Source organism: Passer domesticus, chromosome W (assembly GCF_036417665.1).
Source record: "Passer domesticus isolate bPasDom1 chromosome W, bPasDom1.hap1, whole genome shotgun sequence".
Taxonomy (NCBI): domain Eukaryota; kingdom Metazoa; phylum Chordata; class Aves; order Passeriformes; family Passeridae; genus Passer; species Passer domesticus.
The window spans coordinates 1,007,413-1,035,199 of NC_087511.1; the positions used below are offsets into that span (position 1 = coordinate 1,007,413).

The 27,787-nt window shown below is 45.0% G+C and overlaps 1 protein-coding gene across 6 annotated transcripts in view; it reads left to right on the forward strand.

Annotated features, from left to right (window-relative positions):
* The window catches only part of LOC135289156 (ubiquitin-associated protein 1-like), a 116,244-nt gene extending 88,717 nt beyond the window's left edge, over positions 1-27,527 (forward strand). For 5 of the 6 annotated variants that reach the window (XM_064402574.1, XM_064402576.1, XM_064402571.1 and 2 more), the window contains 2 exons: positions 1,238-1,339; positions 4,406-18,488. In XM_064402574.1, coding sequence (XP_064258644.1) covers positions 1,238-1,339; positions 4,406-4,546 — 243 coding nt within the window. In that variant the 3' untranslated portion in view covers positions 4,547-18,488. Of the gene's footprint in view, positions 1-1,237; positions 1,340-4,405; positions 18,489-25,892 lie in introns of those variants that run through there. The other variant, XM_064402572.1, reaches the window with a different exon arrangement.
* The last annotated feature ends 260 nt before the right edge of the window (positions 27,528-27,787 follow it).

Sequence of the window (27,787 nt, forward strand, 5' to 3'; positions counted from 1 at the left end):
TTTCTGATGAGAAACTAAGTCAACCACACCTGTGAGTGCTGGGTAAGAGCTGCACTGAGCTTGGGATGGGCCCTTAGCTCCATGTCAAGCTGGGAGAGGTACTGGGCCTTCCCAGAAGCCACAAAACCATCTAAAGGAAGCTTAGCATGGCTCTATGCCATGCTTAGTGCCATGTGACAAAAATCCAGCCAACTTCCCTTGTTCTGAGCATGGGTTGCAATGCTGATGTTGCTACTTATAGAGAGGGATTTTGCCCCTGAAGGCTTACAACATCCCTGAAAGCCTCTTGCAAGGCATGACTGACCAACTTTCTTTTGTGTGCTGTGTTGCTTCCTGCCTCATTGTGTTTCCTCAAACACTTGCTAAAACCAGGTCATTGAACATTAAGCTCTGCAGGGTGAAGTGTGACTCTGTGTCTTGGATCCCTTCAAACATTTTAAAGCAGGAAGAGTGTGACCAAACTTTCTGTGTGGGAAACCCTTGGTGAACTGTGTGCAGAGCATTGCCTGGCAGGACTGTGTCTGTTGCCTGGGGAGGAGGAGCGTCCCAGTGACTGCTTGTGGAGCTGATATGCTTGCCCACTACCTACATATTGAGAGCGATTTAAGCTGTGTGCTGGAGTGAACTGTAGTATCAAATGAAAAAAAATGTCCCTTAGGATGTTGGTTTTAAATCCTGCTGTATTTGCAAGCTGTGTTCTTTTGTGGAGCTAGCATTACCTATCAGACATTTTCCCCCACCTCTCAAAATTGAGGACAGATAAATTTGGCAGTGGTTTCTGTGCATGTGAGCTGGGATTTGCAGCTCACTCACTAGTATGCTGAGTTGATCTTTAAAGGCTGAATGCTTTCAGATTGCATTAGCTCTTGTGACTGGCTGAGAAGAAGCTAAAAGCTGAGATATCTTGATTGTTGAATCTACAGTTTCATATTAAAAACTTGTAGTATAAAAAGCACAGTTAAACTTCTAAAAATTGGCTTGTGAGACTGTTTTGACTAGAGCAGATGATGTTCAGAGTTGGTAGAACACAGGAGGACAAAAGGGCTCATCTGCTTTCTCAGAACAAGTTCTTGCATAAAGACTGTCTCAGATCTACTAGGAAGATTTTTTATCTGAGTCCCTGGTGAAGCCTGGGGTAAAGTCATGCTGAGCCCCTCTGCATGTACAAAGACAGTATTCAGCCATGTGCTGCAGATGCTGCTCTGCAAGCTTAGTTTCTTTTCTTCATTCCCCACAGGTTTTGGACTACCTGTTTGTACATGGACAGCTTTGTGAGAAGGGCTTTGATCCACTTCTTGTTGAAGCAGCTTTGGAAATGTACCAGTGTTCAGAGGAGAAGGTGAGGACACAATGTGTACAGGAATAGAGACAATGTTCAGTTCCTCTGGCTGATGTAATTCTGGCTTTTGTGGTAATGCCACCTTGTTTCCAAAACTGACTGCTGAAGGGCATTCCTGTTGTGATAAAGTGACTATGTGTTAAAGCATTAGAATTATACCATGTTCCTTTACCATTGTCACTTGCGTGCATTTTTATGGAGACAGGATTTTTTCAAGACCCTGCTTATTCTGGTTGCAATGTTTTGAACCCAGAGTTCTCTTGTGTGTGAGGTGCTTCCTACAGAAACAGTTCATTTCAGAAGCAGCAAATTATCTTTCAAAACCTGCCAGCCTCCCCTGGCGGTGAAATGTTTTAACTGTTTGGCTGTTTTACAAACACCAAAAGTACAGAGACAGGAGCAAGTAGCCAGCTCAGAAGACAGAAGGATCTTTTAAAGTTTGGCTGTCTGTTGTGTGCCCAGTTATTTTATGAAATCTTTAGAGGTGCAACCCAACCCCCCCGAGATAGAAAATAGAAGGGTTTGGGTTGGAAGGGACCATAAAGATCATCTAGTTCAAACCACTCCCCCTTCCCCCATAGGCAGGGACATCTGGAAGGTGCTCAAAGCCCCAACTTTTCTTGGCAACCTGTTCCAGTGTCTGACCACCTTCACAGTAAAACATTTCTTCCTAATATCTAACACAAACCTACCCTCTTTCAGCTGAAAGCCATCCCCCCTTGTCCTATCACTCCATGCCCTTGTAAATAATAATTTCCCAGCTCTCTTGTAGCCCCTTTAGGTATTTGAATGCTGCTACAAAGTCTCCCCAGAGCCTTGTCTTTTCAAGGCTGAGCAATCCCAACTCTCTCAGTCTGTCTTCATAGGAGAGATGCTCCACCCCTCTGATTATTTTCATGGCCTCCTCTGGACTCGTTCCAACAGGTTCACATCTTTCTTGTGCTTGGGACCCTAGATCTGGATGCAGTACTCCGGATGGAGTCTCACTAGAGCAGAGCAGGAGAATCACCTCCTTTGACCTGCTGCTCACGCTGCTTTTGATGCAACCCAGGGTATACTTGGCTTTCTGGGGTGCAAGTGCACATTGCTGGGTTATGTCCAGCCTCTCATATAATAGCACCCCCAAGTCCTTCTCAGCAGAGCTGCTCTCAATATATTTATTCCCCAGCCTGGATTGATCCCAGTGTTTGCCCTGACCCAGGTTCAGGACCTTGCACTTGGACTTGTTGAACTTCATGAAGTTTGTACAGGCCCACCTGTCAAGGTCCCTCTGGATGGCATCCCTTCCCTCTAGTGTGTCAACTGCACCACATAGCTTGATCTCATCTACTGAGGGTGCGCTCAATCCCTGTCCATGCCACCAACAAAGATGTTAAACATCATGGGTCCCAATACCAACCCCTGAAGAACACCACTCATCACTGGTCTTTGTTATGAATAGAAAGCTATCTATTTTTTTTTAGGTTGCAGAGTTAAAAACAAGTCAGACCAGTTGTTGTAAGTTAGTTTCACTGCCAAAGAAAAGTTCTTCAATTACCTGTTAATGGCTGGTGATTAACCATTGTCCCCCTGATGCTGGCCGCTTGCCAGGGAGGGACACCAGGACAGACCCTCCAAGTGAAGAGAATAGCAGTGACATCAGAGCCAGTATGCAGATGAGAAATGCATTGCGCCCTGAATTTTTACAGTTTTTCCCAGGAAAACCCCTAAAATTACGAGCCAACAAGTGACCTAAGTGACGTCTAAGGATGGGAGCGTAGTCCCGTACCTGCTTGGATCCTTTTTGCTTCTCACCCTAACCTGAAAAGATGTTGATTAAAGAGACACCCCAAGATCTTAGACAAAAAAGCCAGGAATCTGCTACTCTCCCATGAGGACGGAATCCTCAGCTCTGCCTGCAGACCAGCGGACAAAGCTGCATCATCCTCCTTCTCCGTGCCACGCCTGGGAGCAGCGGCGGCGTGGGCGCGACCCGTCGATTTCTCCCCACCTGAGCTGATTCTTCTTAATAAAGGCATTAAAAAGGAGAATGAGCTCCTTCCCATTTATTTCAGTCTTCACTTGAACATTGAGCCCCTGACTGCAACTCTTTGAGTGCGACCGTCCAGCCAATTCCTTATGTACCATGTGGTGCATCTTTTAAATCCATGTCTCTCCAGTTTAGAGACAAGGATGTCATGTGGGACAGTGTCAAATGCTTTGCACAAGTACAGGTAGATTATGTCAGCTGCTACTGATGTCATATATATGCCTTCTTGCCTTTCTTGGACTTTGTGATGAGCTTGTAAACAAAGGAACAACAGTGTGAAGATGGGAGCAATGATGTAGTTCAGTAAATTAATTTGCTACTGGCTTAAGCCCAAAACTGGAAATGGCTAATCTCCTGATCGTCCATCTCAACCAATTTGATTTTGATTTTGTCATCATTTGGCATCTCTTCCCCCAAAGTGGAGCAGAGGTCCTGTAAATCGCAGAGGATTCATATAAGTCTGATCAGTCATTCACTTCTTGTTACTTTATTTATTTTTTTTTAAATTCAGGGAGGATTTGTGGTTTATGTTGGTAGTATTGTAAACAGTGTATCCAATAGGATTTGTGCTAATCCCACAAGTTTGTCCTAGATCTGAAGAGCCATTTGATATCAAGGGCTACTGTGCTGTTCCCAAAGTCAATGTGACTTAAAAAAAAAATTCAGATGCAGTAGTTAGTAGATGTGGGGGATCAGGGTGACATTAGTCAGAGTCTGTTAAGCCAGGCTGATAAATTTCCTACTGCGAGACACACCCACACAGACCGAACTTTGGTGCCCTTTGATGAAGAGGATTTTAGAAATGCAGGCCTGCAAACCCAGGGGACTGAAGGTGAGGCTCCTTGGGCTACTGCACCCAGAGCTCTGCCAACTGTGGTATGAGCAGACCTTCTCCAACCATTGGAATGGGCTGTACTTGGGGTGTAGAAATCCACCCTATAGGGTGCCCAGTCATTGAAGACTGGCTGTGTGCTAAACTTCCACTGAGCACTGATCTTCTTTTCTCTTGCAAATAATGGACTATCTGTGTCTTTCAGATGACAGAGCTTCTCCAACTAATGAGTCAATTTAAAGAAATGGGCTTTGAACTAAAAGACATTAATGAGGTCTTATTACTACATAACAATGACCAACAGAAGGCTTTGGAAGATTTGATGGCCCGTGCAGGAGCTAACTGAAAACACAGTCCTGGATTCTCATCATGCAACAGAGCAAGACCAGGGTGACCTAATCTCAGCAAGGAGTTTGGCTTTTTGCATATAAGGGAGAATGTCTGAGCAAGCTCGCCCATGTGCATCACTCCAGCATTTCTCTTTCCACCGAAAGCCAACTTTCTTTCTTAAATTAAATTTTTAAAGTGTCCTTTCCTAAGTTTCCTTTTTTCCAGCTTGGCCACAGAGTTTAGACTGTCCAGTCTCTACTGAAATTGTACATAGGTAGAGATGGGGTGGTTTCTCCCACTCACCTTTGCACTGGAGTTGAACAGAACTGTTTGGTTCTGAAATTAGGATGCTTTGGTTCTTTGAAGCTGCTTTCATGGTGTCAGCTTGTACTGAATTACTTGATTGTGTCATAGTCCAGATTAACTGGCTAAATTTGACCTTTAGTGCAATAGAGTTTTATTTTTTGGGGGGGAAAATTAGTCTGCAACTTAGTAAAACACTGTTTCAGAAACTTGCTATGCATAAAGAGAGAGCCTATTCCTCTTGGGTTTTTTTTACCCATGCATCCAACACTTCTGCCCGACATGAGAGTTCAATGCTGAGTGATCTGTAAATTCCCTTGAAATAGGTAAGTTGTGAATTCTGTCTGGACCTGCAACTTATGTTGGTTTTTGAACCTGAAGGCAGAGAGCTGGAGCTTAGTATTCTTAACCCCCCAGGTTTGTTGGATATTTAAGGCAATGCTCTGCTAGGAAATCAGTTCTCTTTTTGTTTTAAATAATACTCATTGTGATGCAGGAGGTTCCTTTCAAGCACTTTCTTTAAAAGAGATATACTCACTGCATTAGTTCCATCTCACACTGCTATAGAATTGCATAATAGCATCTAGTACTAGAAATCAGCTTTTGGGTTGGTTTTGATAGTTAAAGTTCTAAGTACTTAAAATATCAACAGTCTTGAGAAATCTTTAAAGTAATTCACTAAATATTTTGATTTTGCTGAAGAAAAACTAACAAAATCCTCAATATCACTCCCAGTGTCATGGTTCCCATCACTCATGCTCTTTGGCTTCAACAAATGAACAACTTGCTGGATCCTGCATGCTCCTGTATGTACACATGCACACTGTGTGTTGGGCAGAACAACCTGAGGTGTCCAAGCAGACGGCTGCAGTTGTGCAAAAACCACACCTAGGGATCCAAACTAGTGTTACGGCATGGAGCTGGGAGCATTGAGAACTTAGGCAGGGAAAAATGACTTGGCTCATTTCCTCAGTTTAAGTTTTTCAGTAGGAGGTTTTAGCTCATCAGGACCCTGAAGGAGATGACATTTGTCTCTATTATGTTGTTAATTTTATCTGACCAAAACATGTAATTTGGGTCCAGTGTTAACTCCTGGAGTTGTCTGTGAGGTTCTCAACTACATTATTTACCTTTCCTTAAAACAAAATGATGCTGAGAAAATATGTACTGGGTAAGTATCTAGGAGGTGTGGAGATGAATGATGAATAGGACCAGGACAGATTGCCTTGCACATATCCCATAGTATTGAGCTTCACTAGCTTCTATTAGTGGGACCGAAATTAAAACTTATCTAAGAAGGACATTCAGCAGCTGGTGGATCAGCAGCTGCTGCCTCTGTGGGTGCAGGTACAGCAGTTGTCCAGCTTTCCTTCCCAGGTGAGAAATGTGACAGTTTGAAATGAAGAAATGGGGTTCCTGATTAATCAGAAAAGCTGGAAAACAAAACTTGAACTTCTTTACCATCACTGCTGAGAGCATTCGGTTGTGTTGCTTGTTTCAATTTTCTCACAATTAATATCCAAACAAATCTGTCTAGTACTAGACAATCTTGAAAGGGCAAGAAGTCTTGCCAGCAAAGAAACAACTATTTAGACCAAACTTCTGAATAAAATCATCTCTTCAGTTGTGTTAATGTGTGTTGTTTTTCTGGTCTCCCCACTACAGTAACCACTCTGTTTATGGAGACTGTTGTAGAGGTGAGAGCAGAGAGATGAAGATGGAAACTGATACCTGTAAAGCTGGTGGTCTCCTTCCAAAAATATGTACCCCTCTGTGTCTTCCCTGGTGACACTGCTCTTGCTTTGTCAGTGAGGTTTTTGGATTTACATCTGTATTAGGTTTGAATGGCCAGCTTTTGGTAGAAGAGGGGCTAGGAGCATGGCTTCTGTGAGAAGATGCCAGAATCTTACCTCATGTCCCATAGAGCCAATGACAGCTGGTTCCAAGATGTGTCCATTGCTGTCCAAAGCTGAGTCGATTTGGAATGGTGACAACTTCTATGACAACATATTTGGAAAGGGGAAAAAACTGGAACAACAGCAAAAAAAGAGTTGAGAATATTTGTGCAAACTGCAGACACCAAGGTCAGTAAAGGAGGTCCACTAGGGACTGGAGCAGAGATCCTTCTTCAGCCTGTGGTGAAGACCATGGTGAAGCAGGTTGTCCCCCTGCAGCCACAGTGAAGGATATATCCACCCTGCAGCCTGTGGAAGACCCCATGCCAGAGCAGGTGCCCCAAGGAGGCTGGAACCCTGTGGGAAGCCCATGCTGGAGCTGTCTCCTGGCAGGACCTGTGGCCCCATGGAGAGGAGTTCACACTGGAGCAGGTTTTCTGGCAGGATTTTGACCCTATGGGGGACCCAGGCTGGAGCACCCTGTTCCTGAAGGACTACACCCCGTAGAAAAGACCCCATGCTGGAGAAGTTTGTGGAGGACTGTCTCCCATGAGTGGGACCCCATGCTGGAGCAGGGGAAGAGTGAGGAGAAAGGAGCAGTAGAGATGATGTGATGAACCCCCATCCTCCCTGAGCTGATTGGAGAGGAGGAGGTAGAAAATTTGAGAGTGAAGTTGAGCCTGAGAAAAAGGAAAGGGTGTTTTAAGGGTTGTTATTTATTTCTCACTAGTCTACTATGATTTGATTGGCAATAAATTAAATAATTTCTTCAAGTCAAGTCTGTTTTTCCTGTGACAGTAATTGCTGAGTGATCTTACAGTCCTTATTTATTCCCTTGAGATTTTGTTATATTTTCTCCTGCCCTGTTCCATTGAAGAGGGGTAATGATAGGGCAGCTTGGGGGTGATTACCCTGGTCGCTTAGGGGAGAGGCAGTTCTGAAGAAACGTAACAAATGACACAATCTAATGCGACTTGAATGTTGTTTTGAGCACGATTGATTTGTGTAAACAAACTCGAGAACTTTGTGAAAGTTGTAAAGCCGATATGTTTATTACAGCGCTGGATGCATGTGGGAACTGCTCCCCTCAAAAAACATGCGTACTTTTGGGAACTCCAGACCCCTTCTTATCCCCCTCTCAAATACACATGCATGCAATTTCACAATAGGTTCATACATATTCATTTTACCGATTTCGAGTGTGACATTTGCTGCTAATTCTTCTTTATCAGAGAGAATTCCTGGGTCAGTCTGCCCTCTCATAATCTCTCGTAACAGTCTCTCTGTCTGCCCCCCTTATCCTTCTTGTCCTTCATCTATGAAAATTTCTCTGAGGATAGGCTTTTTACGAGAACAGGCAATCAGACTAAACAGCTATGTTTTCAAGCTACAGACTTAACTCAAAAATGTACATTTCACCTAAATCAAAATGGATTTCTACTCTGGAAAATTTCTACTCTGTCTCACTATTCATCATTAGTTACATGAGTACTATTGTTATCTCCTGTCAAGTTATGAACAAAATGGGGCCTGGATGTGGGGAGGTTCTGCTGATAACTGGTGTGAGGCTGGACTCTGTCCTGCTGCTGGCTCGTGAGATCACAGAATCACAGATGATGACTTCCCCAGTGACACTTGATGCCTTAAGGCTTTTCCTTATGTTCTTGGATCAGATTGATTTATATACCTGATTTATGTACCTGGCACTACTTATGTTTTTCAGTTTGTCTTGGTTTGAAAAGACAGGTGTCTGCTAAGGAAGGCAGGAGGCTCCCCTGAAATGAAAAATGTAAACCCCCTCCCTCTGAATTATTATAATTTTGAAATTAAGGTGCTCTCAGGCAAAGATATGGGCATAGGAACAACAGTTCTTTATTAGGGAAGAAAATTCAAATAAAACAAAAATGCAGCAATACAAAACAATTCTGACAGAGTGAGAATATGACCTGATGCCCTGTTGGTCAGGGTGTTGGTAGCAGTTCAATTAAATGGTAGCTGCAGTCCTCTTGGAGTGACAGATGTGGTTCTGTTGAAGCAGTGATCTTGTAGAAGGGTTTTCCTCTGGAGATCCAGTGGTGGTGTAGATGGGCCTGGTCTTCCTCTGGGAATCCAGTAGGAAAAGGCTGCCTGTGGTGTTCCAAATATCAGATTATATCCAGGTAGCAATGTTTGGCTCCTCCCCCTGGACAGAGCATCATACAATGGGATGATGGAATTTTATCAGTCATGCAGTGAGACTCAATGGCCCATTATCAGAAGATATTTTCTGGAGGAAGGATTGGTTGTGGAAGAGATAACGTAAACTTTCCAATTAACAGAAGATAACTGCCCCGCCTCTAACAGATGGGAAATAGAATACACACCCCCAAACCATATCTTACAACCCAGGACACAGTTGCACTTATCTTTTACTACAAAATATGAATCGTTTAATAAGTATTATAATTTTCTCTATTCCAATTTCATTTTATGAATTTATGCTTCTCTACTAAGTTCAGAAGTTGAAGGCTAATAACTTTCCCGATTTCTAGTGATTCATAAGAAATGGGCCGATGCAGAAATTTCACACCATACTGCTCAAATTCTAGAAGTCAATATGAAACCTGCATATGAGGATCAGGAAACATTAAGATTCTGCAAAAGAGTCTTTGTTAATTATATTCATAGAATATCCGGAGTTGGAAGGGACCCACAGGGATCACTGAAGTCCAAGTCCTGGCCCTGCACAGCACCTTCTCCAAGAATCACACCATGTGCTCAAGAGTATTGTCCAAATGCTTCTTGAACTCTGTCAGGCTTGGTGCTATGATCACTTCCTTGGGGAGCCTGTTCTAGTGCCCAACCGCCCTTGGGGTGAAAAATGTTTTTCTAATCATAGAATCATAGAACAGTTTGGGTTGGAAGGGACCTTGAAGACCATCTAGTTCCAGCCCCTCTGCCATGGGCAGGGTCACCTTCCACTAGACCAGGTTGCTCAAAGCCCTGTCCAACCTGGCCTTCAACGCTTCCAGGGATGGGACTGCCACAGCTTCTCTGGTCAACCTGTGCCAGTATCTCATCATCCTCACAGTAAGGAATTTCTTCCTAACATCTAATCTAAACCTACTCTTTCAGTTTGAAGCCATTCCCCCTTGTCCTGTTGCTGCCTATAATCAAAAGAGAAAAAACCTTTGCAACAGCGTTACAATAGTAAAGTAAAAAGCAGACCTTTATTTGGAAGCTTCCAGGTATTCTGGTGGTGATGGGCACACCTGGCACCAGATTTCTACAATTGTATAAGGTAAATTAATTAGGATATCTAACAGGTACATGCAATAGGAGATTCAGTTGCTCCAGTAACCCATCCCTGGGTAAATCCCTCGGAGTTAGTCCAAGGGCTTCTTTGCCCCACTTCTTGTTACGTCTTATTGTAGGTCTCTGTCATAGTTTTACATGAAAACATTTAAAGAAGTGATACAAAACTTCCAGCCACTGAAAGGCTGAACACGCCTCTGTGAAAAAACACATGTTAAAAGACGGAGGAAATGTGGGAACTTCCTCTTTTGCTTCCGTCTGGGAGCGAATTAGCACAGCTGGGTGGCCCCTGCCATGGGGCTGGGCCAGCTGGCCCTACTGGGCTGGGGCCCCTTTCCCCCGGGCTGCCTGCCGTCCCCCCCCCCCTCCCCCATCAACTGCTGGGCAGAGAAAGGGGGATGCTCCAGGGCCGAATAGAGCCGGCTTTACTAACTTCTAGCTGCTTACTACAACCCCCCCTCAGCCTGGGGCCCAGTCGAACTCGCCGGGCCCCAGAAGCAGCCCCGGATCGACACTGGGATTTTTACCCCCGTGGAATTTGCCCACAACCATTGGGCAGGGGGAAAGAGAAACCACCCCTCCTCCTCCCCCCCCCCCCCACCCCCGGCCTGCTACTAAGTTCTGACCTAACTAATTCGATCGAAAACTGCTTCCCCAACCACAATTCCTGCTGTCTATAGCACCCAGCCCAACTGGGGTCAAGTTGACCATTTACAGGCTCCAAGCGGGATGTTAACCCTTTCAGTACTTCAATCCTCCCTTGAGTGAGAGAAAGGAACAAGATACAAACATATTAAAAAAAAAAACAAAAAAAAAAAACAACATAAAAACATAATCAGTGAAGAAGTCCCAGATAGGAAGGATAAAGAGATGCCTCAATTTTGGAGCTGAAATCCTCCTATAAACTATGCAGAAAGGACTCTTTCCCCCTATAACACATGAAACAATAAGGAAATTAAGAGTTCAAATTGATATCGAGCAAAGACCGCCATGTTAAAGTAAACAGATGTTAAAGTAGCTGTAATCCCATGAAAAGTTTAAACAGAGAAAAAGAGAAGAATAGTCCTGTACCCCCAGGAGGAGATCTCTGTTCCCAGAGATAAAGATGATTTTAGAGATAGATAATGAGAATTTTTACCTTTAAACAACTCATCTTTAAAACAATACCCCATAAGTTGACATGACCCATCAAAAAACTGTAAGAAGCCTTGTAGAAAATAAAAAGGACTTCACGATGGCAGGGTTCCCTGGGCTGCTGTTATCAGTGAAGAAATTAAAAACCAGGAGAAAACTGTTTTTTTTCCTCTTGTAAAAAAATCTCCATAACATTTACAAGAGAAATTCCTCTCCCTAAATAAACTAAAGAAAAACTATTTTAGAGGTAGTAAACTAACTAGAAATTTTAGGTTTTGTTTCTTTATCAATAGAAAAGAAAAAGTTGTGGGGAGAGGAAAAGTGTTCTGAAAGGTTTGTTTTAATTCTTACTACTTTCTTTTCCTTTTAATTACTATTAATAAAATTTTCTCTATACCCTTTTAAGGTTTTAAACCTACTTTACTTTTCTCCTAATCCTATCTCACAACATGTGAATACATTAGTAATTAACCAACACCAGACCCACCACACTCTTTAATACATTAACCAAGAAATCTCAAAATTAATAAAATCTCAAATTAACGAACCAAAACCACTACAGCCCCCTACTTGGAATAAGACTAAATGATATTTCAGGAATTTATTAAAAGGTTAGCTTTTTGTTCTAAAATCTAGGGGAAAAGGGTAGGAAAAGTACTGGAGCTACAGACATGTGTTAGCAATCTAAAAAGCTACAAATGTATGAAAAAATATAAAAAGCTTAGGCATCACTGTCACTACAGTTCCTGATGAAGGGTCCCTTTCTAGCTTCCTTGTAGGCCCCCTTCAGATACTAGAAGGTTGCTATGAGGTCTTCACGCAACCTTCTCTTCTCCAGTCTGAACAGCTGCACCTTTCTCAGCCTGTCTTCATAGGGAAGGTGCTCCAGTCCCCTTATCAATTTCATGGCCTTCCTCTGGACTTGCTCCAACAGTTCCATGTCCTTCTTATGTTGGGAGCACCAGAACTGTATGCAGTATTCCAGGTGGGGTCTCACAAGAACAGAGTGGAGGGAGAGACTCACCTCCCTCGACCTGCTGGCAACACTACTTTTGATAGAGCCCAGGACAGGGATGGGTTTCCTCCCCTGACACAGCTTCATGTCGTTATCTTATGGTAAGAGGAAAAATTGCTAAATGCTACTTTGGTTTAATTTTCTAGTACCCCCTGCTGGTTAATAAAAAGGAGTAGCATTTGGTTTCACAGTGAATGGCATATGTATCTGTCCTGGTTTAGGGCAAATTTTGGAGGAAACCTCCGAATGGGTTCCCTCTAGATAGCAGATTCAAGTGGCCCCTCCCCCTACTGGTTCGGGAAAGGATTTCCTTGGAGAAAAGTGGAAAAAACCTGTTTATTTAACAAGCAAAGTATCTACAAGCATTAACAAAAAAAAAAAAAAAAACCAAAAAACACGACCAAAAAAACAACCAAAAAAACCCAATAAAACCTCTCGCTGTTCTGAAGAAATGGCAAATTCAGAAAGTCTTTTTCGTGGGGTGTAGCTCAGCTCGCTCAGTCTCTTATCAGTCCCTCGGGTGCTGGAAAATGCTGTGTCCCAGGCACTGGTGGGCCACAGGCATGAGCTCCTGGTGTTTTTCTGGGTTTTCAGTCCAGAGCAGGGCCGATCAGTTCCAAGAAAAGGAAAAGCCACAGTCTGGGGTACGTTTTTGCCTCAGCTGGCTAAAAAAACTGATTAGAAGCAAAAGAAAGCTCTCTCCCACTGTCCGTGCTGAAGACAACACAGTCTGGGAGCAGGAATGTGGGGGAACAAGTGCAGTTTCTGAAAACAAACTGTACGCTTCTTTTCCCCCTCTTTGCTCTTGGAACCAGTCTTAAAGGTGCAAAACTTAATATCCAGCATAAACAGAACAGACGATTGGGGATACAAGCATCATAAAGTTACCCTGGCTAATTAAAATGAAAATAAGACTAAAGGAATTTAATGTTGTTATTAGTATTTAACAAAATATTTCTAAGCTTTTGTGGGAAGTAAATTCCAAAGAGAGTTGTGACTGAAGTTCAACCATCTCCTAAACTTCAGGAAATTATAGCATCTTGTTCACACTACCATGGTCCTTAGTGTCTTTTTCAACAGGAGGTGTGCTGTCTTTGAGGAGATGTGCATAATTTGATGGCATCAAAGTACATTGTGCATTAGAATTTACTAGAGTGCTATACTCCTCTGGGTCCGACATAGCAAGCCATTGGATCCACACAGTCCAGTAAACCCAGTTGTTCCTCTCCTCCACCTGGCAGGAGGAGTCAGGGCCCCTTTAATACTGATCACAGGATTCTCGACTTCTCCACTTACTTCTTGTAGAAATGAATTAAACTGATTAGAACTGTTACAGATGAAAAATTAAAAATAGCCAATTTTAATAAAAATATAAAAAATAAAATTTATTTCGGGACCGTAATACAGTCTCGAGAGCCACCAACCAAATCGGACAGCGTACCACCCCCAGGAGGTGATCCGGGTGAACGTGAGATTGGCCTCGCTAGTACCAATTCTACCCCGTCCACACTGGCTGCTCCGAGCCAGCGATTCTTATACAGTTTATTTCACCCGCGGCAGGATGTCTTTGTTTCTTTCTGAGTTCTTCATATTCAAGTTGGTTCTTTCTCTGGCTGGGGCTGCACAAAGCCTCCATCCGGGAATAGAATAATATACTTCTCCGATTCCCGGAATCTGGCATTCAGATGGAAGGTGTTGATGGCCCTGGTCCTCTCAGATAGGTATCTTGTCTGGGCCATCATCGCTTGGGCGTCACTGGGTGCAGGTTCCTGTGAATGCCCATCTCCTGTGCAGCTGAAGTTTCCTTTGCATGCAAATGTGGTGGTGCCTCTCTGCCCATCTGCCGCGGTTTCGCCATCCTGGGGAAGAATCTCTCCCCCCCTTGAACACCAGTAGTTCATTTTATACATATATATTTTGATACATCTTTTATTCCCACAAATTACTAACCATATTTATAACAGAAATTATTTCCAAAGGATTAGGAGTAAAATCAGCCCTTCCACTCTGCCTAGAAAAATGCCCACTGGAAACTGGATCAGCAGCAACTTTCCTGGAAGAATCCTCATTGGTGATTGATTTACCCTGCAATTCTTGTACCCGTTCCCCTAGGGTTTTCCATCCCTCTTCATCATGCCTTCTCCATGGTCCCACAGGTAAAAAACTACAAGGTACCCCATGGTGTCTATCTCGTATATCCTCTCTCTTGAGTGAAAGGATGCCTGCTGTCAATTGCTGAAATGTGGGCCCATACAGGTGGGGAGTAGGACATAACCTCTCTGAGTTGGTGAAACTCCCAGGTCAGTTTATTTGGCATTTTTTCCATGGCTGAGATGACTGAGGAAGGGGTGCTGTCTTTATATTCCTGGAGTTGACAAACCATGACATCTACTGCTGGTGGCTCATAGTCTTTCCAGAAGACTGTTGCCAGGGAGCAAAGTCAAGATGGGGGAGTATTGGAGTCGCCAATATTACAGACGGGACTGCCTTGGTCTGTCTGGCCTTGGCTGCTGACCAAATAGCGGCACCTGTGGAGTTTTCTCCCCAGAGATGCTATTCAGTACCTGGGGTCAAGCTGGGCACGTGGAGACAAGTCCGGGCATGCGCTGAGCTCCAGAGCTTGCAGGCTGGAGCTTGCTGCTGAGGGGGTCACTCTTCAGGCCTTCCCGGATCTGGAGAAACCCTTAAGGCGAGGTGAAGAAAGGAGCGGGTCCTGATGGAGAGTTTTTAATCCAGACTTTTTATTTTGGTGGCACGGCCTCTGAATCTTGCAACAATCCACTGAACTCTCCCACCAGAACTCTCCAACAGAACCTCGCCCTCGTGGTCTCTTGCCCTTTTACCTAGGGAGAGGGGCAGGGGAGGGAACACAGGCACCACCAACCAGGCACAGGGGGAGGGGGTCTCAGGTGAGAGGGACACCTGGGTGGGCCAATGGCCCCCCAGGGGGGTGGAGAGCATCCTTTGAACCTGCCAATCACTCGATGCTCTCTTGGAATTTCTGGGTTGATAAGACAGTGCCCAGCAGGGGTCAAGGATGGGGAAAAGGAGAGGTGATTGACAGCCCACCTGGGAAAGGTAATTTCAGGGAGAAACCCAGGGAACTGAGGCAAGCCCTGACATCACACCGCAACAGGGGAGAAGCTCCCGCCTCCTGACCACATGGTGGAGAGAGACCACAAAGGAAAAAAAGACAACACAGCAGCTGAAACTCCATGATTACAAAACTCCTTCTTCCCTCAAACAACCATCAGGGAACAAGCACAAAATAAAAGAAACCCAGAGTCCAAAACCAGTCAAATTACTCTTGTCGTGGTTTGACTCTGATGCAATGCCAATGCACCCATGAAAATATATTTTCCTCAAACAACTGCTGTGAGATGTGACCAGGAACAGAGCAGAGCAGGCTTAAGCTTAGAAATAAGAAAAAAAAAAACCACTTTATTAACCTACAACTATAATAAAAGGAACATACAGAATTCAGAATTAAAGCCTTCCAAGACATTCCTCTTCCCCCCACCCAATTTCTACCAAAACACAGTGAGACAAAACCTTGGATTCTCAGTCAAGTTACCATCCTTCAGATAATCAATTCTCAGTTCATCAAGGGTGTGAGGAGCCTCTCTTGTATCATAGGTTCCCCAGGAAACACAGTTGAAACTTCTTGTGTTTCCATGTCACACATGGCACTGCCTGGAGAAAATCTGCCATTGTGGCATCTTCCTTCCATGTACAGTGCTCTCACCACCATTCATGGACCAGAACTGCTTATAGGATTCCCTTTTAAGGATGCTTTGCCAAGTACCAAAAAAGCAACAGTTTCTCACTTTCGGGACAAAGGTCCCCCCCATTTTCACTCCCCTGGGGCCGAGGGTCTTGAGAACAGAGATCTTCACTGAAGACAGAGGGCACCACCACACCCTCCTCATCCTCTGTTCACTTTACTCCTGCACTTGGCAGTCACTGCAGCAGGTGACTGTCTTGGCTCAAGCCATTGCCTCCCCCTAAATGCAGTCTCTCTGTTACAGGAAATATTGGTTCAGTCTACGGATATACAAGAAAAGTCCAGCCAAAGGTCACTCCATCATCTCCTCCCATCTTCTTCTTACATCCTTCACTTGCTCAGACCTTCACCACACCTGCCTATTTCCTTCGATTTCACGTCTGTCTCTCTTCTCATTCAAATCAAGGAGGATTAGTGTTCTGCAAAGTTTTCATTGTCCAAGAAAAGGGTTAAAATCTTGGGCTCTGCTTGCCCAGGACTCCCACAGCTGCCAGCCAGGGCACATTCTTGCCACACCTCGCCCTTGTCCTTCTGGGCCTTTCTGCCAGCACATGATATCAAATTTTAAGGTGGCACAGGTGTGTGCGTGCTCTCTCTGTCTCCTCTCTGTCTCTTTCTCTCTCTCTCTCTCGGGGGGGGGGGGGGGGGGGGGGAGGGGGGTGCCGATGCCTCTCAGTGTTCCTTCACCCCTCCGTCTGACCTCAACCCAGGCCACATGGCTTCCCCTCCCCCACCTAACCTGCAGCTGGGCAGGGGGAGGTCTGACCTCTTTCACCAAGAGTTTCACCCTGGGAGTTCTGTGCTTTTTAAACCCCTGTGTTCTCAGAGGGGGTGTCTCCAGTGGCCACACCAGGTGCCAATATTCAAATCTGATCACTGATTGGTTTGGCTACAACTTCCCAAGAAACTCATTTCCTTGTCAACCCAGGACACCTCTCAAGCCGTTTCTTCCACACCACCTGACAAGGTCTTTCCCAGTGGCGGCAGCTCCATCTACAATGGCAGCTAGAACTGGGTCAGCAGCTGGAACTTGTGGAAGGACTTTGGCTCCTCTTCAGCAAAAGTGTCAGGCACTGGGGCAATGGCTGGAACTGGGGCAGCAGCTGAAACTCATGGAGACAGAAGAGGCGTCCCCCTTTTCCTGGCATTGTTGGAAATGATACATCGTTTAAATTTTTTTATTTAACTTTAGTCAGGGGCTTATTCGACTTTGCCCAGGGATAGGGGAATTGAAGTTTCTCTTCAAAAGACCCTGTTTCGCTGAGCAAGGCTTGATGAATTTAACATCCACAGGTTGGGAGTAGCCAGAGGATACACAGAGGATAAGGAGCCATTAATGAACATTACAAACATCAACCCCTGGTGCAGTCAGAGAGACTTGGTCTGGGAAAAGATTGATAAGAGAGCCAAAGAAGGAGGACTAAATTAACATTGAAGGTGAAGGGATCAATAACCAGTAGGAGATTGAATACTGAGAATTGTGGAATTTAAGACCAATGAACAAAAATTTCTTTGGGTTTTGTCTGTATAAATACGTGAAAAGACTGGTAAAGAATTATGTGTGACAGAATGATTTTCACTGCACAACCCAGGCATGTGTGGATGAAATGACTTTTATTGCACATCCTGGACAGAATAAAGTAACGCCTTGATTCTCTCACACTGAAAAGATATTGGAGAATTTTCTTGCAGTTTCAGTGACAGCATGGCTGTTCCGAGTGGCAGCAGTGGGGAAAAAAGGTCCAAAGAAAAAGTCCTCCCTAGATTCAAAAATAAACCAGTAGTTACCATGTCAACTGCAGATGAGAATATACTGCTAACTGCTCCAAAAGTCCGGGAGAAACAAAAGAAAGCAAAGGGGAGCTTCTGCCCTGTGTTGCTTCAGTTTCCTGGCAAGAATGAAAGAGAAAGAGGTCTCTCCATGAGTGTTCTCTGACTATTAAAGTGACCCCAGCACTCCCGCACCCCCCTCCCCCCGTGACACCCCGATTCTGCTTCCAGTACCCAGGCCTTAAAGGGACAGTAACAATCTTGGTCAGATTGGCATAACACAGATATGGAATACTATACACAGTTTTTGGGTTACCCAGGACCTATTTTTGTTTCTCTTAGCTTGTGCATGTGAAAACATTCACTTTTGCTTTAGTAAACTACCTTATCTCAACTTACAAGTCATTTTCCATCTTATTTTCTCTCCCCTGTCCAGCTGGGGAGTGATAGAGTGGCTTGGTGGGCACCTGGTGTCCAGCCAAGGTCAACCTACCACAACTACTTAGCAACAGCCAAAACATCAGTGTATCGACAGCATCATTATTCTCACACTAAATCCAAACAAACACAGCACTGTACCAAGTACTAAGAAAATGAACTCTATTCCAGCTGAAACCAGGACACTGTCCCAAGCAAAGCAAAAGCAAATGCAAACTTCTAAGTTTGATGTACAGCATGAAAGGGAGCATGCCACAGAGCAAGGGAACAAATCAGTGTTGAGAAAAAAAAAGTCAACATCACAACCAGCAACAGCAAGTAACAACTTGTCACATAACAGCTAAACAGGTATTGAAACTATAAATCCAGTCTAGCACACTTTGATCAAATCTGTCATCTTGAACCTCTTGGGCCCCACATTGGGCACCAAAAAGGACTGTGATGGGTTGACCTCAGCCAGCAACAAAACACCCTGTAGCCACTTGATCACTCCACCAACCAGCAGAATGGGGGAGAGAATCATTAGAGCAAAAGCAAGAAAAATGCATGGGTTGAGATAAAGACATTAAGTGCAGAAATACGGAAAACAAAACAAGTATTGCAAAGTCAATTATTCACCACTTCCCACCAGCAGCAGACCGATGCCTGGCCAGTCCCCAAGCAATAACTACTTTGGAGAGACCAAACTCCTGGGTTTTATTGCCTAGCGTGACATTGTACAGCATAGTATATCCCTTTGGTCTATTCAGGTCAGCTGTCCTGGCTGTGTCCCCTCCCATTGTCTTGTGCCCCCTCGCCAGTTTATTCACTGGGGAAGCAGAATGAGAAACAGAGAAGGCCTTGAAGCTTTACAAGCACTGTTCAGCAGTAGCCAAAACACTGGTGTGCTATCAACACAATTTTACTCACAGATCTAAAACACAGCACCATACAGGCTGCTAAGATGAAAATTAACTCCAACCCATTCAGCAAGAATAAAAACTGTTATGAATAAAGAGTTATCTATTTTTTTAAGGTTGCAGAGTTAAAACAGATTGGACCAGTGCTGTTAAGTTAGCTTCATTGTTAAGAGTTCTTCTTCAATTACCTGTTAATGGTTGGTGATTAACCATTGTCCCCCTGATGCTTGCCAGGGAGGGACACCAGGACCCTGCAGGTACCAGGAGAATGGGAGTGGCATCAGAGCCAGTATGCAGATGAGAAATGCATTGCACCAAATGTTGCAGTTTTCCAGGAAAAACCCTTAAAATTACGAGCCAACATAGAACTAAGTGACCTAGGTGATGTCTAAGGATGGGAGCATAGTCCAGTGCCTGCTTAGATCCTTTTTGCTTCTCACCCTAACCTGAAAAGATGTTAACTAGAGAGATGACCCAGGGTGTTGGACCGAAAAGGTGGAATCTCCTAATCTCCCGTGAGGACAGAGTCCCCAGCTCTGCCTGCAGACCAGCGGACAAAGCTGCATCACCCTCCTCCTCCGTGCCACTCCTGGGAGCAACGGCGGAGTGGGCACGACCCGTCGATTTCTCCCCACCTGAGCTGATTCTTTTTAATAAAGGCATTAAAAAGGAGAAAGATCTCCTGCCCATTTATTTCAAAAACCAGTTATTTTAACACTTCTGTACACAATCTGAATTTTGCCTTATTGCAGAGGACATGCTGAAGGAATTTTTTTCCCATTAAACTTCAATTAAGCCCTTAAGCCACTTTTAAGCACATATTAAATGAATACTAAAGGAAGCCCAGGCTATATATATAGCACTGGCAGATTTTGAATGCTGAAATCTAGGACAATCCTGGTCAGATGAATCATATACTGCACATGAACAGTAAATACAGTGTTAGAATCAGTGTACTTTTACAATAAAGTTACTCTGGTAGTGTGGAATGAAAACAACACAGCTGGAGCTTGTCAAAAATGTGTGTTATATGATTGGCTTTTCACAAATAGTAAAATGAATATTATATGTTTTATGTTAGAAATTTATACTGTATTAATCCTTTTCAGTAGTGTGCTAAATATAGTTTTAGGCTATAACATAATATTAAAATAGAAACTATGCAGTGTAAGATACTTTTTCTGACTAGCTCAAGAAATTCTTCGCACAGAGATAACAGCAACAAGACACCAAAATCTCCAAGAGAAGAATTATTGCCTCCTTATCAAGAAAGACCAGACTTGGTGGGGACCGAGATGGCTGATTTACAAGATGAGGGGAGGAAGTTGAGAATAACCAGAAAACACCCTTTGTTTGAAAAGAATTTTTGAATCATGTATGAGATATAGGAATATGCAACAGGCTGTTGCTTTTAAGAGTTAACCCTTTGTTAGTGAGCCATGCTTTTAAGAGGAAAGCATCCAAACGTTCATAATTCTTTGCTTGTATGGTCATTTATCATCCTAATTCTGTTTGTCCAAATTCTTATTGCTCTAATTTGTATTACTATTTTTATAACCATTTTATTACTATTAAACTTTTAAAATTTTAAAACAAGTGATTGGCATTTTTCACAATTTTGGTGCCGAAAGCCAGGAATACCACCTTGCTGCTGGGGCCCTAGGGGATTCCGAGTGGGGAAGGCGCACCCTGCCCAGTTGGCAGCCTCGCCCTGTTTCTTCTGGGTGGCCGACAGACGCAGGTTGCAACCAGTGGACAAAAAAAGGCAATAAAACAAAGAAAAGGGAAAAGATTCCCTAAAAAAACCCCAAAAAACCACAGTAACTGGCCCCTAAGACCAAATTGTACATGAAGACAAAGACCCAAGGACAAAGGATAGGTAAGTATTTGTTTTGACGGGGTGGATGGGGGGGGGGGGGGGGGTGATTGTGTGTATTAGAGGTGGGCTTCTTATCCCAGACCTGCCAAGTGAGTGATGAGTCTCCCATACTGCGTTTTTGTCTTTTCGGGAGAAAAGCGGCCAGTAAATAGACGAAGCATGTGATAAAAAGAGTGAGAGAATCTCCCCCGGGACAAGTGGGACTGGGTCTCAGGGAAGGGGTGGGACCCCTTAGAGAGAGAGGGAGCAGAGCATTTTCCTGATGTAATCCCCTGGGAAAGAGGAATAAAATAAAAAGTGTGGAAGGAGCCCGTAAAAATTCTGCTGGATTGAGGGAGAAGAGTGCCAAAGAATATCCAGGATTGAACCTGCTGGATTGAGGGATTAATGTTCCCAAGAATATCCAGGGTTCTGCCAGATTGAGGATATGCCCAAGAGTATCCGGGGTTGGACAACACAGCCGGACTGAGGGATTTCCAAGAGTACCCGGGCTGGCCAGCAACATCTGAAATTGTAACAGGTGATTTGAAAGTAAAAGGTACCTTATTGTTATCTTGTTGTGTGTGAGAGTGAGTCACACACAAAACAAGCCATTGCTCCCCTGGGCAGGTGGGGGCTGCAGCAAAAGGTGTAGGTGACCTACAAACAGGCCATTGTTCTCCGGGCGTGTTGAGGAGGGGCCATGGAAAAAGAGTGTGAGTGACATGCAAATCAGCCTCACAGGTGAACTGGCACCAGAGGTGACCAGAGTCAGGGCCCTTCCCAGAGGCCCGGCGATACTGAAACACGGAGGCCAACCCCAAGGCGAGGGGGGGGGGGGGGGGCACATGGACTCACGATTCTCTGGCGACAGGGATCCGCTTTGTGTCCTGAGGGTGTAAAAGAATGTGTGGAAGTGAATGAGAAATAAAAGTGAATGAAAGTATATGTCATGTAGATTGTTTATTTAAAGCTTCACTATATCTCCTTGGAGGGAGATGTATTGTATTGAAAAGTAGTGTGAGAAAAAGGTTTTTTATATTTTTTGAGTGTGTAGTCAGAAGAAGATGGTATTTAGGTTGTTAGAGAAAGTGAAAAACAGAGGCAGAAGAAAAACAGATAAGATCTTGAAAAATAGGACAGAAAACCAGTAAGGTGGGTACAGGGAAAAAAAAAAAAAAAAGAGTAAAAAATTACCAATAGAGATACCCCAAGATAGCCCTTTGGTGTCACAGACATTTTATGGAAAATCCTTTTGCTAGGATCTTTTCTCCTGAGAAGCTGGGAGGCTTCAGCTTCTCCATGTTTTGCTGCTTTGGAATGTGATTTGGAGAATTGTTTACCCAGCATGTGAAATTGTTTTTACTTGATGACCAATGACAGCAACCTCTGTTGAGGCTGTGAGCAGTCACAAGATTTTATTATCTTTTCTTTCCTTTCTAGCTCTCTCATGGATCCTTACCTCTCTATTCTTTTTAGTATAGTTTTAGTATAGTTTTAGTATAGTAATATAATATAATATAATATAATATAATATAATATAATAATATATCAGCCTTCTGATACATGGAGTCAAGATTCTCATCTCTTCCCCCATCCTGGGACCCTCGAACACAACCACATTTGGTGAACCCCAAGTGTGTGGCATTGATGGTCACCACAATTGGTGACCTGGAGTCCAGCCTGGAGCTCAAGAACTGAGACCCTGAAGATGGGCAGAGTTCACAGCCAAGGCTGAAAACAGAAGAACCTTCTGAAGTTTTCCAGACATCATGTCCGGAGACCACAGAGCAGCAGAGTTGTGCAGCTCCTGGAGCCAAAAGGACACTGTCTCAAAGTACTGTTAACTCTTCCCTTTCTGAAAATACTGCCCTTTGCAAAATGTGGGCTGGAATTTGGGAAAATGTGCCTTTGGAAACCTAGGTTCAGTTTTCTTCTTCAGAGGAGAAAGTTATTACCCTCTGGCAAACTTGGGGACGCCAGGACGAAGTTTGTCTGGTGAAGAGACATTTCTATGAGTTTTTCAGATGGACAAAGTTCCGTGGATTTGAATCTCTGGGAGATCATGGATTCCTATTTTGAGGAGACATTTGACTGGGGTTTTCAGGTTCCCCCAATTTATCCAGCGTTTGCAAATCTCTTCTCCGTGTTAAAGCAGAGAGAGCCCTTGGTGGAGCTCATTGCCAGGTGCAGGGGGTGTGCTCCCTTCCCGACAGACCCAGCATGAGAGAAACCTGCCCAAGGACACAAACTGCTGGTTTCCAGACCCCCGCATCGCTCATGGCTAAGAATTTTTTTCTGCTTCTTTGGAGCATGCTCAAACAGAGCCATTTTTCTCCCGCCCTCTTTCCCCTCTGGGGGAGTGCAGACCAGCCCCGTCGCCTGCCGGGGCGGCCCTGCTTGTGGCTTTGCTGCCTCTTGGAGAGTTTGTTGGTGCTCCTACCGCGGAAGCACCGCCTCCCGTGGCTTCGCCCGAGTTGCCAGGCAACGCAATTGACTGCAGCGGTGATCAACCAGAGCCTGTCTCAGAGAGGGGGTGTGTCTCCGTGGTTGTCTGCCCGCCTGAGGATGCCCTGGGGGCAGCCCCCAAGGCCATACTTCCCCCCGCCACCTCTCCCACTGTCTCCCGGGCCGGCTCTGCCGTCTCTGATGACTGCGCCTGCGCTGCAGCTTCTGGAACCCAGAGAAGACACGGCTGCTGCCTCCAGCCTGGCGGGGCATGTGCCCCCACCAGCCCCCCCAGCTGTCCCACCGCCTTGCGGAGCTCCGTCCTTTGCGTCTGCGTCAGAGGCTGCGCGGGAGCCGGCGGCATCTCTGAGTTCGGCAGACCGCCCCGAGCCATCTGGCCCTGGGGCTGCGGCCGGGAAGGCTATGCCGGTGACCACCCTGTGCCTCCGTGAAGGGGGCTTGGTGAGACAGAGTAGAAATTTTCCAGAGTAGAAATCCATTTTGATTTAGGTGAAATGTACATTTTTGAGTTAAGTCTGTAGCTTGAAAACATAGCTGTTTAGTCTGACAGCCTGTCCTCGTAAAAAGCCTATGCTCAGAGAAATTGTCGCAGCTGAAGGACAAGAAGGATAAGGGGGGCAGACAGAGAGACTGTTAGGAGAGATTATGAGAGGGCAGACTGACCCAGGAATTCTCTCTAATAAAGAAGAATTAGCAGCAAATGTCACACTCGAAATCGGTAAAATTAATATGTATGAACTTATTGTGAAAATGCATGCATATGTATTTGAGAGGGGGATAAGAAGGGGTCTGGAGTGTTATGAATAGAAAGTTGTATTTTTTTTTGAGTTTCAGAGTTAAAAAACAAGTCAGACCAGTCAGACCTCTTTGGTTTCACTGCCAAAGAAAAGCTCCTCAATTACCCGTTAATGGCCGGTGATTAACCATTGTTTCCCTGATGCTGGCCGCTTGCCAAGAAGACACCAGGACAGACCCTCCAAGGAGTGACATCAGAGCCAGTATGCAGATGAGAAATACATTTTTACGGTTTTTACAAGAAAAACCCCTAAAATCACGAGCTAACAAGTGACTTAAGTGACGTCTAAGGATGGGAGCGTAGTCCTGTACCTGCTTGGACCCTTTTTGCTTCTCACCCTAACCTGAAAAGATACTGATTAAAGAGACGCCCCGGGGTGTTAAACAAACAAGCTAGGAATCTGCTACTCTCCCGTCAGGACAGAATCCCCAGCTCTGTCTGCAGACCAGCGGACAAAGCTGCATCATCCTCCTTCTCCGTGCCACACCTGGGAGCAGCGGCAGGGTGGGCGCAACCCGTCGATTTCTCCCCACCTGAGCTGAAGCTTCTTAATAAAGGCATTAAAAAGGAGAAAGATCTCCTGCCCATTTATTTTATGGTGTTCCCAAAAGTACGCATGTTTTTTGAGGGGAGCAGTTCCCACATGCATCCAGCGCTGTAATAAACATTTCGGCTTTAAAACTTTCACAAAGTTGTGGAGTTTGTTTCCACAAATCATTGGCTCGACAGCTGATTGTGGGTGTGACCCGGCTGACTCCTTTCAAACTCTACGTTTTTTGCGGGGCAGTTCGTATTTTGTCTTTTTTTCCTTTGTGGTCTCTCTCCACCATGTGGTCAGGAGGCGGGAGCTTCTCCCCTGTTGCGGTGTGATGTCAGGGCTTGCCTCAGTTCCCTGGGTTTCTCCCTGAAATTACCTTTCCCAGGTGGGCTGTCAATCACCTCTCCTTTTCCCCATCCTTGACCCCTGCTGGGCACTGTCTTATCAACCCAGAAATTCCAAGAGAGCATCGAGTGATTGGCAGGTTCAAAGGATGCTCTCCACCCCCCTGGGGGGCCATTGGCCCACCCAGGTGTCCCTCTCACCTGAGACCCCCTCCCCCTGTGCCTGGTTGGTGGTGCCTGTGTTCCCTCCCCTGCCCCTCTCCCTAGGTAAAAGGGCAAGAGACCACGAGGGCGAGGTTCTGTTGGAGAGTTCTGGTGGGAGAGTTCAGTGGATTGTTGCAAGATTCAGAGGCCGTGCCACCAAAATAAAAAGTCTGGATTAAAAACTCTCCATCAGGACCCGCTCCTTTCTTCACCTCGCCTTAAGGGTTTCTCCAGATCCGGGAAGGCCTGAAGAGTGATTCCCTCAACAGCAAGCTCCAGCCCGCAAGCACTGGAGTTCGGGGCTTGCCCAGACTTGTCTCCACGTGCCCAGCTTGACCCCAGGTACTGAATAGCATCTCTGGGGAGAAAACTCCACAGGTGCCGCTATTTGGTCAGCAGCCAAGGCCAGACAGACCAAGGCAGTCCCGTCTGTAATACTGGCTAACACTCATAAAGAAAAGTGGAAAGTGATAGCAGCTCAAAAACATTGAAATGCCAAGAATTATCCTCAGCCCAAGTGTTTCAATTAAGGGCTGTGTCCAGGGCATTCCAGAAATTTTCTCAGAATTGTTTATAAGTGTCAATGGATTTTTAATAATTCTTGATGATTTTCTTCAACAGTTCTTTGTTTCAGGATTCTGCAAGCCTGTTTCAGGACCAAAAGGGATTTCCAGAGATGTCAAAGAGGAACATCTTCAGTCCATGGACCTTCTCCTGAAACTCAGCTGTTTGGACTTGAAACAATGAACACTCTTTGCATGTTTTTTTTTTGGTGTGTTCTTGTATTGTAAGTTTGTTTTAGTGATACGATAGAATTTGATGTTCTACAGGTGAAGAATCTCCGTGATCATTCCACATCAGCACTTGATTGTGAGTTTTGATTGGCAACAGATAAACCTCTCGAGTTGTGTTTGTTCTCTCTTCTGCATGGGGACAGCAGAAGAATTACAAGCACATTTCTTTTTAATTTAATTGTCGTGGTTTGGCCGGAAATGTGTTTCTAGAAAAGTTTAAGTCCGGCCAATCAGTGGCCAAATTCAAAATTGGCATTTGATGTGGCCACTAAGGGTCTGGATACGCCTCTGAGAACACACGGGGGTTAAAAGCAGGAGATTCCCAGAGAACTTCCTCTTTGGGAATCCGGCGTGGGTGAGTAAGGTCCGACCTCTCCCCTGCCCAGCTGTGTCTGGGTGGGGGAGGGGGAGGCCATGACAGGGAGGAGGCCGGGAGCCCCAAAAGCTGCAGAGGTGGAGGAGAACATGCAGGGGTTGACGAGATTTAGATGTCTGGGCAGCCCCCCCCCCCCCGGAGAGAGGGACAGAGATTGTGCTGGCGGCTCAGCCGGCCAGAAGCGGGGGAGGTGGCGAGAGAAGGTGCCCGGCAGCTGTGGGAGTCCTGGACAGGCAGAGGCGAAGTTTTTAACCCCTTGGTAGAGTAATAGAAACCTTGCAAATACTGCTCCTCCTGAATCAGAATGAGGAGAGAGAGATGATGGACTGCGTGTGAGGAAAACTGGAAGAGATGAGAAGAATCCTAGGTGAGAAGAGATGATGGAGTGGCCTAGAGCGGGACTCTTTCTTGTATGGCCATGGACAGACCCATACCTGGAGACTGTATTTAGGGGGAGACAATACTTTGGAGCCAAGAGTGAAGCAGTGGAGTGAACAGAGACAGCTGAGGAGGGTGTGGGATGCCCTCTGTCTCTGTGGAGGGGAAGATCTCTGTTCACAAGCCCCTCGGCCCCAGGGGGTAAATTTGGGGGGGGACTGGTGTCCCAAAGTTGAGAGACTGCTGCTTTTGGAACTGGGTAGAGCATCCTTAAACAAGATACCCTAAAAGCAGTCCTGGCCTGTGTCCAGTGGTGAGAGCACTGGACATGGGGGGGAAGCCTATGGTGCAAGGGAGGACTTCTCTCTCCCCAATGGATTTGAGGGTGGATTATTTGAAAAGATGATGATGGACTGAAAGCTGATTACCTGAAAGGTGGGAATCTATGGTGTTATCTCATTCTGTGGAGAAAAGGGAGGGGGGAGGAGGAATGTATTTGGAAAGTTTTTATTCTTTGCTCTGTGTGTGTGTTCCTTTATGGATATTGTTGTTAATAAAATGTTGTGTTTTTCCCTCCATCCCCGAATGGGAGCCTGTTTTGTTCTGTTCCCGGGTAACATCTCACAGCAACCATTTTGGAAATATACCGTTCATGGGGGCCCTGGCATTGTGCCAGGTTCAAACCATGACATTAATTTAAATAAAAAAGGGTGAAACGTCACAGACATATTTTATGAAAAATCCTTTTGCCAGGATCTTTTCTCCTGAAGCTGGGAAGCTTCAGCTTCTCTATGTTTTGTTGCTTTGGAATGTGATTTAGAGAATTGTTTACCCAGCATGTGAAATTGTTTTTACTTGATGACCAATGACGGCCAACTGTGTTGAGGCTGTGAGCAGTCACAAGATTTCATTCTCATTTCTTTCCTTTCCTTTCTAGCTCTCTGATGGATCCTTTCTCTCTATTCTTT